Genomic DNA, 13,040 nt, shown 5'->3' with positions numbered 1-13,040 from the left:
CATTATGTGGATATATTGAAGCAACATCTCAAGACATCAGTCAGAAAGTTAAAGCTTGGTCGCAAATGGGTCTTCCAAATGGACATTGATCCCAAGCATACTTCCAAAGTTGTGGCAAAATGGCTTTAAGGACAACAAAGTCAAGGTATTGGAGTGGCCATCCCAAAGCCCTGACCTGAATCCTATAGAAAATTTGTGGGCAGAACTGAAAGTGTGTGCGAGCAAGGAGGCCAACAAAACCTGACTCAGTTACACCAGCTCTGTCAGGAGGAATGGGCAAAAATTCACCCAACTTATTGTGGGAAGCTTGTGGAAGGCTACCCGAAACGTTTGACCCAAGTTAAACAATTTAAAGACAATGCTACCAAATACTAATTGAGTGTATGTAAACTTCTGACCCACTGGGAATGTGATGAAATAAATAAAAGCTGAAATAAATCCCTCTACTATTATTCTGACATTTCACATTCTTAAAATAAGGTGGTGATCCTAACTGACCTAAGACATGGAATTTTTACTAGGATTAAATGTCAGGAATTGTGAAAAACTGAGTTTAACTGTATTTGAATAAGATGTATGTAAACTTCAGACTTCAACTGTATAAAAGCAATAGATACCATTAATAAGAAGGGCTAGAAGCATCTTATTTGGTGAGCTACCGAGTCGCTAGGACATGCAAGCCCCATACTATTGTGGAGGACTTCATTCTTCTTGCTCCCGCGGATATGGCTTGGACAACACTGGGTGAAAAGTCCCCCAAAAACTATACAATGTCTTCATCAAACAACACTGTTTCCCGACACATCAGTGACATGGCAGGAGATGTTTTGAAACAATTACTGCTTCGCAAACAAGCCAGTGAATTATATGCGTTACAGCTGGATGAGTCAACAGACGTGGCGGGCCTGGCACAGCTCCTGGTATATGTCCGATACGTTTATGGGGGGTCAATTAAGGTAGACATCCTCTTCTGCAAACCACTGGAAATCAGGACAAATGAGAGGATGTTTTTAAAGTACTGGACAGCTTTGTGACATCAAATGGACTTGGCTGGTCAAGATGTGTTGGTATCTGTACTGATGGCGCAAAAGCCATGACAGGGAGACATAGTGGAGTGGTAACGGGCATGCAAGCAGTTGCTCCCAACACCACGTGGGTACACTGCAGCATCCACCAAGAGGCTTTTGCTGCCAAGGGAATGCCTGACAGCTTGAAAGACATTTTGGATACTAAAGCAAGGCCCCTGAACTCTCGGGTATTTTCTGCATTATGCAATGATATGGGCAGCGACCATGTAATGCTTTTACAAGTGCTCTGGTTATCAAGGGACAAAGTATTAACTTTTTTTATTTTTATTGAGAGACGGGCGTAAAGTTTTCTTTACTGACCATAATTTTCACTTGTCTGACTGCTTGCATGATGACGAGTTTCTCACACGACTGACCTATATGGGTGATGTTTTTTCTCACCTGAATGATCTGAATCTAGGATTACAGGGACTCTCCACAACTATATTCAACGTGCGGGACAAAATTGAGGCTATGATTAAGAAGTTGGAGCTCTTTCCTGTCTGTATTAACAAGGACAACACACAGTTTTTTCCATCATTGTATGATTTTTTGTATGCAAATGAACTCAAGCTTAAAGACAATGTCAAATGTGATATAGCAAAGTACCCGAGTGAGCTGGGTGTGCAATTACGCAGCTACTTTCCCGAAACGGACGACACAAACTATATTCATTATCCCTTTCATGCCCTGCCTCCAGTCCACTTAAGATATCTGAACAAGAGAGCCTCATCAAAATTGCAACAAGCGGTTCTGTGAAAATTGAATTTAAATCAGAAGCCACTGCCAGATTTCTGGATAGGGATGCGCTCAGAGTTTCTTGCCTTGGCAAAACGCGCTGTTAAGACACCGATGCCGTTGGCACCACGTACCTATGTGAGAGTGGATTCTCGGCCCTCACTAGCATGAAAACGAAATACAGGCACAGACTATGTGGAAAATGATTTAAGAATTAGACTCCCTCCAATACAACCCAAAATTGCAGAGTTATGTGCATCCTTTCAAGCACACTCTTCTCATTAACCTGTGGTGAGTTATTCACCATTTTTGATGAACAAATAAGGTTTTGCATGTAAGATGGCTAAATAAAGAGAACAATTATTATATTATTATTATTTGTGCCCTTGTCCTATAAGAGCTCTTTGACAAAAACTCACACTCTTTATGTTTAATAAATGTATCGTATAGTGTGTGGCAGGCTTACAATGATGGCAAAACACAACATTTGAGAGTGCGCTGACCCTGGTGCTAGAGGGGGTACGCAGCTGGAGGCTAAATGTTTGAAGGGGTACGGGACTATAAAAAGTTTGGGAACCACTGCAAGTCTGGGGCAATTCACAAAGCTGATTTGAGGACCTTTACTGATTGTTTTTGTTTTTTATGACGGAGTTTTTCTTTCTGCTTGCATTTTGTATTTAACCTGTGTACTTTCTATAATTCAGGGCTCATCTATAAATAAGACCATGGTCTCAGTATGACTCCCTGATAAAAGAAATGTTAAATAAATGTTTTTGTTCAGTGTACCTCAATTACTTCGCACACCTGCACATCACCTCGGTACTGGTACCCCGTGTATATAGCCAAGTTATTGTTACTCATGCATTCATTCCTTGTGTTATTATTTCTCTCTTCATTGTTGGAAAGGGCCTGTAATTGAACATTTCACTGTTAGTCTACACCTATTGTTTATGAAGCAATGACAAATGCATTTATATTTGCTCCTCTGGCAACTGTAGGCCTACTGCATGCATCGCTCAATGACCAGCAATTTGAGCGATGAAAGAAATGCAGTGCTGCACACATCATGGCACAAATACAATTAAATAAACCACACAAACAGCATTATGAAATAAGATAAATATTACATCAATATACTTTTTTATTTGTATCATTATTTTCTTTAAAGATTTAATAGGGTGTTTTGGCTGTTGTTGATATCATACAATATCCTCAGGTTTAGTCATTTGTAAAAAAACAAAAAAACATTAATGAGGTGTGTATAAAATAGGTCACCACCAAAGTAAAGGCAAAGGTCAGTCCACACGCCTCAAACATATACATTAAAATGTATGCATTTTACCCTATGCATTTCACACACACATTTATATATCAAACACTCTTTAAAAGTGATGGTTATTTATTTGTTCAAATTATAGTTGTAATTGGGGTCTCGTTTTTGTTCTCGCATGATCATGAACACTTAACAAAAGTTCCATGTAAAAAAGCTAAATAAAATGTCAGCATGCAACAGTCTTTCACAGAAAGACTAGAGAAAGGCAACAAATCAACTCAAATCTACCCTGCCCTTCACACATAAGGAAAAGAGCAGCTACTCATCCCTTGATACATACAAAAAAATAGTATAGAAACAACTGACAAAAACGATGGTGCCTCCAGAGGTAATCAACTCCAACCCCTAATCCCTATGCACTTGTCCAGGGCCAGGTTTCCCGATAGCAATGGAACTTAGTATTTTATTAATGCTGCAGCTTTCCTACAAAAACAGCCAAAGATGTAACATGAGTTTCCCAAAACACAAAGCAGAGAGAACGTTCGCTAAGTGCGTCGTTGTGGCTTGTGTTGAGACGGATAGGATCTAAATAAAGACGGCGTTGTTCTCGGATCAGCGTTCTCCCTTTCAAATCATACCATTCAAATTATTCCACAATACTGACAATGGATGAGCTCCTATTAGAGATCACCTATGGCTACAAACATTGAGGTGGCTTATTCTAATGCTTACCCTAGAATGCACTAAATCAAGATTTGAAATCATGGGCCTCCCAAGTGGTGCAGTGATCTAAGGCACTGCATCGCAGTGCTTGAGGCAACACTACAGACCCGGGTTCGATCCCAGGCTGTGTCACAGCCGGCGGTGACCGGGAGACCCATGAGGTGGCGCACAATTGGCCCAGCGTCGTCCGTGTTAGGGTAGGGTTTGGCCGGACGGGATTTCCTTGTCCCATCGCGCTCTATCGACTCCTTGTGGTGGGCTGGGCGCCTGCAAGCTGACTTCGGTCGTCAGCTGGACGGTGTTTCCTCTGACATATTGGTGGGTTGGCTTCCGGGTTAAGCGAGCAGTGTGTCAAGAAGCAGTGCGGCTTGGCAGGGTCGTGTTTCGGAGGACGCACGGCTCTCGACCTTCGTCTCTCACGAGTCCGTAGTGGAGTTGCAGCAATGGGACAAGACCAATTGGATATCATGAAATTGGGGGAGAAAAAGGGGTGAAGGTACCAAAAATAATATACGTATTTAAATCATTGCGCTAATGTAGACTACACATTAAATCTATTGAGGCAAAAAATGTAAAGTCGTGTATAAATAGCTAAACTCAATTGATAAATGTATTTCAATATATAGGTCTATATGTAGCCTAGTGTATTTATCATTTAATTCAGACATCTCGGTTTTCGTTTGAAGAATCTTATATCCTTCGCTTGTTGATAACAATTGCCAAGACATTGGCAACTTTGTATTTGTAGTCACATTCGTTCTGAAGTTATCAGTGGTAACAGAAAGACAGATAAACGTCTTGATTTTGTGTTGAGCGGAGAACTGTGTAAAAAAAAGTGACGCGGAAGGGAGAAAAAAAAAACATTTAAAAAGACGCATTTTGCTGTTCTACGAGTGGTCTGAGGCAGTCGTTAAATAACTACCCTTTTCTTGTGCAACTTTAGTGACGATGGTTTTGGGAAACAGGTCGGACATTTAACGATGCTCCTACGTAGGTTCTAACAACGAACCAAGCCTTAAGATGCATTAAGGAAACCGGGCCCAGACCCGTTACTATTGGGAATGTCTCAGCAAAAGGCCAACAACTCCACGTGGCCTAACAAGGGAATCCCTGGACAACCACTGCCATGAGCAGACCACTAACTGGGGGAAGAACCAGAAGACACTGCGTTCCGCACGGGACTGGTGTTGAATACCCCTGACTAAGACCATAGCTAAGGGTGATAGTGAGAGGGGGGAAAATAAATAATTACGCTAATAGCAATAACAAGAACAAGTGTACGTTTTTCAAATCAGTCAGAATCTAAATAAAATAAGCAGTGTCCATGATTATTCAGAGCAGAACACCTATGTGGCATTTAGTATCTACAGTCATCCCTCCTTCACATCAGTAAAAAAAAAAAGTGGCTGGCGCTATCTGATTGGTAGTTCTCATCCACTGCTTCTTCTCACCTCAGGTCTGATTGGATCGTTTTTCCATCGCTACGGCTCTTTAGTTGCCATGGCACAGGGTGGTCCCATACCAGCCAATGAGCATGTCCTCTCTACATTTCTTAGAAAAGTGTAAGTATTCTCCTGTTTGTTCGAGCCTTAAGAACTTATTGTCCTCTTTTATATCACACCCCTTTTTTTTCAGAGAGAGAAGGGAAGGGGAAAAAGTCTCCCGAATGTCCACGCAAGGAAACTGTCGATGCCAGTAGGGCATCTGAAAGCAAAACAAACAACTTTCCTTAGGGGGAAAAAAACAAAAAACTGTCCAATCCATAGAGTGTATGCAACTGTTGAAAATTGTAATAAAACGTTACACTTTCATTTGAGTTTCTTAGAGGCAGACCTCCCAGCTCGCTACAACATCACTGGTTAATCATCAATATATATTGATGGGGAACTGAAAGGGGGAGCAGAGACTAGGGAACTGAAAGAAGACAGGACAAAGTACAAGGGAGGATGGAAGGATGCAACAAAGAGATGGTGACGAGATACATGTTGGTGAGGGAGGGAGGGAAAACACTGAAGGGATGACTGAGTGAATGTAACACCAAAAGGAGGAGCAGAGAGGGGGACTGAGGTGGGGTAAGGAGAGGTGGCGAGACACGAGAGAAGGCTAGCTCCAGAGTCCTGCGTAGTTGCCGTGAAGGCCTGAGCACAGCGGTCCGCCGGCCACAAACAGCTTGGTGCCAGAGTCGTCGTAGCAGTGTGTGTACACAGCGTTGGGGAACGAGTTAATGTCCGAGAAGTAGCTCCTCCACGTCTCGTCGTGATTCTGAGGGATGAGAGAAAGAAACAGGTGTGAGAGAGGGAGGGTGTGGATGGCAGAAAAACAGAGGAAGAGAACACTGAGGGAGAAATTGTTCTTATCGTTTTGTGCCAGGATCTTGTCAAGGCAGGTCCAAGAGAGACTAATCACTGAGGAGAGGTGTCACTTAACAGTTTACTTCCAGAATGTTTAAATATATCCTGTATAAGTTTATTGCAACGTTTGACCAGAAGATCTTAGTTTTCGACCCAACTTTCCACCAAAACCACATCTTCTTTTGTGTAAATCTTAAATAAGCTGTTCATAAATATGTTCTGTTTCATGACGGTACTGTTTCAATCTAGAAATGCTATGGAGACACACGAGCCACAGCCAATATAAAGAAATCAGTCAATTCAAATAAATTCATTAGGCCGTAATCACATGACTGGGAATACAGATATGCATCTGTTGGTCACAGAAAACTTTAAAAAAAGGTAGGGGCATGGATCAGAAAACTAGTCAGTATATGGTGTGACCACCATTTGCCTTGTCCAGCGCGACCTCTCCTTTGCATGGAGTTGATCAGGCTGTTGACTGTGGCTTGTGGAATGTCATCCCACTCCTCTTCAATGGCTGTTCGAAGTTGCTGGATATTGGCGGGAACTGGAACACGCTGTCGTACACGTCAATCCAGAGCAAACCTGCTCAATGAGTGACATGTCAGGTGAGTATGCAGGCCATGGTACTGGGACATTTTCAGCTTCCCGGAATTGTGTACAGATCTTTGCGACATGGGGCCGTACTTTATCATGCTGAAACATCAGGTGATGGCGGTGGATGAATGGCACGACAATGGGCCTCGGGATCTCGTCACGGTATCTCTGTGCATTAAAATTTCCAGCGATAAAATGCAGTTGTGTTCATTGTCCATAGCTTATGCTTGCCCACACCATAGCCCCATCACCACCATGGGGAACTCTGTTCACAACGTTTTCATCAGCAAACTGCTCACCCACACGACACCATACATGCTGTCTGCCATTTGCCCGGTACAGTTTAAACCGGGATTCAACTATGAAGAGCACACTTCTCCAACGTGCCAGTGGCCATCAAAGGTGAGGATTTGCCCACAAGTCTGTTACAACGTCGAACTGCAGTCAGGTCAAGACCGTGTGGAGAACGACGAGCACGCAGATGAGCTTCCCTGAGACAGTTTCTGCAAAATTCTTGGGTGGTGCAAACCCACAGTTTCCTTAACTGTTCATGTGGCTGGCCTCGACGATCCCACAGGTGAAGAAGCCCGACGTGGAGGTTACATGGCCTGCGATTGTCTGTACTGTCAAATTCTCTAAACCGATGTTGGAGGCGGCTTATGGAAGAGAAATTAACATTAAATTATCTGGCAACAGCTCTGGAGGACATTCCCGTAGTCAGCATGCCAATTTCATGGTACCTCAAAACTTGAGACATCTGTGGCTAGTTGTGTGACAAAACGGCACGTTTTAGAGCGGCCTTTTATTGTCCCCAGCACAAGGTGCACCTGTGTAATTCTCATACTGTTTAATCAGCTTCTTCATATGCCACACCTGTCAGGTGGATGGATTATTTTGGCAAAGGAGAAATGCTCACAAACAGGGATGTAAACAAATTTGTGCACAAAATTTGGAAGAAATAAGCTTTTTGTGCGTTTGGAAGATTTCTGGGATCTTTTATTTCAGCTCATGAAACATGGGACAAACACTTTATATTTTGTGTTTATATTTTTGTTCAGTATAGTAATAGGAACTTAACTTGAAGTGTTCTGCTAAGAGGGGTATACTTTACAAAGTGGAATAACAAATAAAGCGTACCAGCCAGCCCTTCCCTGTGGTGAGTTTAAGAATGCCCTCTCCTGGGCGCTGCCGGAACCCGCCGGCCGGGCTGGAAGGGTCCTCCAAGAACCTCTGGGCTCTGATATCATAGAACAGCAGGGAGCCTTGTCCCGTGCCCACTGTCACTATGTGCTCATAGAAACTCACAGAGCGGATACCTGGGAAGGAGAGCAAACACACAGACAAGTTAAACCTCACTTTTAATAGCTTCATAAATGTAAAAAAATTATCTATCACTAACTTTCCGTTCAAAAGTACTGCCTCTGCACTTGTTTGTAATGCCGCATTCAAATGCTCCCCGGAATCTCGTATTTCCCGACATGAGTGCTTTCAAGTGCGTTTGAAGTCAAAAGAACCCTTCAACCAATGAGATTTTAGCTAGCTGGCTAACGTGGCTAATAATAATTTAGCTAGCTTTTCTTACGTTTACAATACAACCAAACTATCTACATTATTTACATTAAAATAATGCACCAATAATGTAAATTGCTTAGTTTTATCTTTGGTTGAAAAGGTGAAAGGTCAGTGATGAAATGCCACAAGTCGTTAACTCCGGTATCATAATTTTCTCCCGACTTTCCCACTCGTAATCCCGACTTGGAAGGCCATTCAAGTGACATTTCTGAGTTGGAAACTCATATTTCCCGATAATTCCGACACCACTTGAAGGCAGCATAAGTGCAGGGGGTCTTGGAGAATGTTTGGGTTTTGTTTTGCTTCTTGGTGGAATGTGTTTGTAGTACCTCGTGTTGCCTCTGGAGAAATGAAATGAAATGAAAATTAAAAAGAGTTGACAGAACATTTGTATGCTATTATGTTGTTTACATACAGCGCATTCAGGAAAGTAGTCAGACTCCTTCCCTTTTTCCACATTTTGTTACGTTACAGCCTTATTCTAAAATTTATTAAATTGCCCCCCCCCCCCCCCCCCCTCATCAATCTACACACAATACCCCATAATGACTAAGCGAAAATATATTCAGACCCTTTGCTCTGAGAATCAAAATTGAGCTCAGGTGCATCCTGTTTCCATTGATCATCCTTGAAATGTTTCTACAACTTGATCGGAGTCCACCTGTGGTAAAATTAATTGATTGGACATAATTTGGAAAGGCACAGACCCACAGTTGACAGTGCATGTCGGTGCAAAAACCAAGCCACGAGGTTGAATACATTTTCCGTAGAGCTCCGAGACAGGATTGTGTCGAAAAACAGATCTGGGGACGGGTACCAAAACATTTATGCAGCATTGAAGGTCCCCAAGAACACAGTGGCCTCCATTATTCTTAAATGGAAGAAGTTTGGAACCACCAAGACTCTTCCTAGAACTGGCCGCCTGGCCAAACTGAACAATCGGTGGAGAAGGGCCTTGATCAGGGAGGTGACCAAGAACCCAATGGTCACTGACAGAGCTCCAGAGTTTCTCTGTGGAGATGGGAGAACCTTCCAGAAGGACAACCATCTATGCAACACTCCATCAATCAGGGCTTTATGGTAGAGTGGCCAGATGGAAGCCACTCCTCAGTAAAAGGCACATGACAGCCCACTCGGTTTGCCAAAAGGCACCTAAAGGACTCTCTGATTCTCTGGTCTAACAAAATCAAGATTGAACTCTTTGGCCTGAATGCCAAGTATCACATCTGGAGGTAACCAGGCAACCCTCCCTACGGTGAAGCATGGTGGCAGCTAGGGTTGCACAGTTTGGGGAATATTCAGAGGTGGAAACCTTCCGTGGGAATTAACAGGAATATGGGAATTAATGGAAAACTATGCAAATTAATACTATTTAAATATAAATGTTTTTTGCATTGGATATATTTACAATATCATATGGGGAGAGAAACATAAACCTTTTACCTTATCATAAGTAGACATAATCGCAAATGATTAAATCCTTCCAATAGAAATAAAAAAACAAATTGAACCTTAATTAAATGAGTTGACTCGTCACATGGGATGATTTCACTGAACAACAAAAGGGAATATTGAATGATCCCCAACGATCCATCGCATCTCCCAAAAACATTTTTCAACATACATCTGTAAAATGATAGTCTAGAAACTAAAGTTTTGATTGTCTTCCTCTCAGGCTTCCAGGTGGCTGATGAGATATGTTGGCACGACTGCCATATTGCATCTCCATCCCAAAGCCCTTGCTTGGCAGTGTACTTCGCCAGACTGCCAAGAACCTTGCCCTCATCCAGGCCACGGTGGCGAGACAAGGTAGCGATGACACCATAGGCGTTGTTGATCTCCACACCAGACAGGATGCTCTTGCTAGCATACTTGGGGTCCAACATGTACGCTGCGGCATGTATGGGCTTCAGGCAGAAGTCTTCACACTTTGTGATTTCTTCTCTCACATCTGCAAGCATAGTCTGAACATCAGACAGGATAGCATTGTCTCCCTCAATCCGTGCAATGGCTACTGCTTTGAGTTTCAGGCTGCTTACCACTCTCTCCCAAAATACATCATCCAGGAGGATCCTCTTGATGGGGCTGTCCATATGGCAGACTGTGCTATGGCCATTTCTTGGAGCGACTCCTTCCCCTCTCGGAGGCTGTCAAACATGATGACAACACCCCCCCAAAGGGTGTTGCTGGGCAGCTTCAATGTGATGCTCTTATTCTTCTCACTTTGCTTGGTGAGGTAGAGTGCTGCTATAACTTGATAACCCTTCACATACTTAACCATTTCCTTGGCTCTCTTGTAGAGTGTATCAATTGTTTTTAGTGCCATGATGTCCTTGAGGAGCAGATTCAATGCATGAGCAGCACAGCCAATGGGTGTGATGTGAGGGCAGAACTCCTCCACTTTAGACCAAGCTGACCTTCATGTTCACAACATTGTCTGGTCACCAGTGCAAATACCTTCTGTGGTCCAAGGTTATTGATGACCGCCTTCAGCTCATCTAAAATGTAGAGACCGGTGTGTCTGTTGTCCCTTGTGTCTCGTGCTCTTGTAGAATGCTGGTTGAGGGGTGGAGATGTAGTTAATTATTCCTTGCCCACGAACATTCGACCACCAATCAGAGATGATTGCAATACAGTTTGCTTTGTCTATGATTTGATTGACCTTCACTTGAACTCCGCATACAGCAAATGAGTAGATAAAGCATGTCTGGTTGGAGGGGTATATGCTGGTTAGGAACATTCAGAAATCTCTTCCAATACACATTGCCTGTGTGCATCAGAGGTGAAGCTGTTGCATACACAGCTCGAGCAAGACATTCATCAGCATCTCTCGGACTATGTTCCTCCATTGAGTCGAAAACAAATCTTATTCCAGGAGGACCATGAGCTGTTGCTATCGATAAGGTGTCTGGTTCATCATTATCACCTCGAATAGAAGTAGAGGGACTTCTGTCAGAGTTTGCTTGTTGTGAGCGCTGAGGGAATTTTATGCACGTGGCCAGATGATTTTGCATCTTTGTTGCATTCTTCACATATGGTTTGGCACAGTATTTGCAAATGTACACAGCTTTTCCTTATACTTTAGCTGCAGTGAAATGTCTCCACACATCAGATAGTGCCTGTGGCATTTTCCTGTAAAGATAAATAAAAAAAAGTTAAAAAATAATACAATTCCATGTACAGATAAATAGTTAAGCAGTTCTATTAAACAACTAATTTGTAAGATAAATGTTTTAAAATGAAACGTGTATGGAAACAGGTCAATTAATACTCCTCAGTTAAAAGCCTCAAGCAAGATAAAACCCACATGGTAGCAAAAACTAACTGGCAGAAATTGTTAACAAGTTAAAAATGATTTAAACACACTTTGCCGTAGGCTACTATTTACTAGTTAACAAAAACGTATATCTTATAAAATATATTCAACCCAACCAGTATTGTAATCAAAACTTACCAGAAAGCATGTAGTCCTTGGCTCAGACAGTGCAGTAGTGTGGGCTCAATAGCATCTCATTAGTGTGCAAGATATTGAGAATCAGCTGTACATGTGATGGAAGAATGCACTGTGCATGCAGAGGGTTGCAATTCCATTGAATTGGGGATAGTTTAACCAAAATATGCCAAAAGACCTAGAATTGCCTTATGAGTATCCCACAAAAAAGGTTCACTGTTCTAAGCTAACTTTGACGAATTTAAGCAAACTTCCCTAAATTCCAGGGCTTAAATTTACCGGAAAGTTTCCGACTCTTTGCAACCCTAGTGGCAGCATCATGCTGTGGGGATGTCTGTCAGCGGCAGGGACTGGGAGACTAGTCAGGATCGAGGGAAAGATGAACAGAGCAAAGTATAGAGAGATCCTTGATGAAAACCTGCTCCAGAGCGCTCAGGACCTCAGACTGGGGCGAAGGTTCACCTTCCAACAGGACAACAACCCTAAGCACACAGCCAAGACAATGCAGGAGTGGCTTCAGGACAAGTCTCTGAATGTCCTTGAGTGGCCCAGCCAGAGTCCGGACTTGAACCCGATTGAACATCTCTGGAGAGTATCTACAGAGAAGAATGGGAGAAATTCCCCAACTACAGGTGTGCTAAGCTTATAGCGTCATACTCAAGAAGACTTGAAGCTGTAACTGCTGCCAAAGGTGCTTCAACAAAATACTGAGAAAAGGGTCTGAATACTTATGTAAATGTGATTTCATTTATATATGTATATATATATAAATTCTAAAAACCTGTTTTTGCTTTGGCATTATGGGGTATTGCGTGTAGACTGATGAGGGAAAACAACGATTTAATCCATTTTAGAATAAATCTTTAACTTAAAATGTGGAAAAAGTCAAGGGTTCTGAATATTTTCCAAATGCACTGTATTCATTAATGCACCCTTTATATGTGCATTTGCGTATGTGTGTATGTCGGTATAAAACAGTGTAGTGTGGTGTCAATTCCTCACCGCTTCCTCTCTCCCGGGAACTGACTGATTTGATGTTGTGAGTGGGCTGGCGGGGGTCCAGGAAGGACACATGGGCCTGAGAGCCCACTGCGTACACCGACCAGTCCTGACCATACGCCAGACACACATTCTCCTTGCAGTGAGGCAGCTTCGTTGACAGCAGCTATGGACAACAGACACATATACTTGTTAGAGTAGTTAGGGCTGGTCATATAGCTCAACAAGGCTAAGGACAAACATGCATACAATCGTCTTGACCAGAA

The 13,040-nt window shown here is 42.6% G+C and overlaps 1 protein-coding gene across 2 annotated transcripts in view; it reads right to left on the bottom strand.

The window, feature by feature from the left end:
* Positions 1–2,909: 2,909 nt before the first annotated feature.
* The window catches only part of LOC129841969 (DDB1- and CUL4-associated factor 12-like), a 32,048-nt gene continuing 21,917 nt past the window's right edge, over positions 2,910–13,040 (bottom strand). The window contains exons 7-10 of one of the 2 annotated variants that reach the window (XM_055910336.1): positions 12,778–12,940; positions 8,654–8,665; positions 7,890–8,068; positions 2,910–6,063 (exon numbers count right to left, since the gene is read on the bottom strand). In XM_055910336.1, the coding sequence (XP_055766311.1) occupies positions 5,905–6,063; positions 7,890–8,068; positions 8,654–8,665; positions 12,778–12,940 (513 nt within the window). In that variant the 3' untranslated portion in view covers positions 2,910–5,904. The remainder of the gene's footprint in view (positions 6,064–7,889; positions 8,069–8,653; positions 8,666–12,777; positions 12,941–13,040) is intronic. The other variant, XM_055910344.1, reaches the window with a different exon arrangement.

This window comes from Salvelinus fontinalis, chromosome 3 (assembly GCF_029448725.1).
Source record: "Salvelinus fontinalis isolate EN_2023a chromosome 3, ASM2944872v1, whole genome shotgun sequence".
NCBI lineage: Eukaryota > Metazoa > Chordata > Actinopteri > Salmoniformes > Salmonidae > Salvelinus > Salvelinus fontinalis.
The sequence above is the reverse complement of the archived record's forward strand: the minus strand, read 5'-3'. Positions and strand labels throughout refer to the sequence as shown.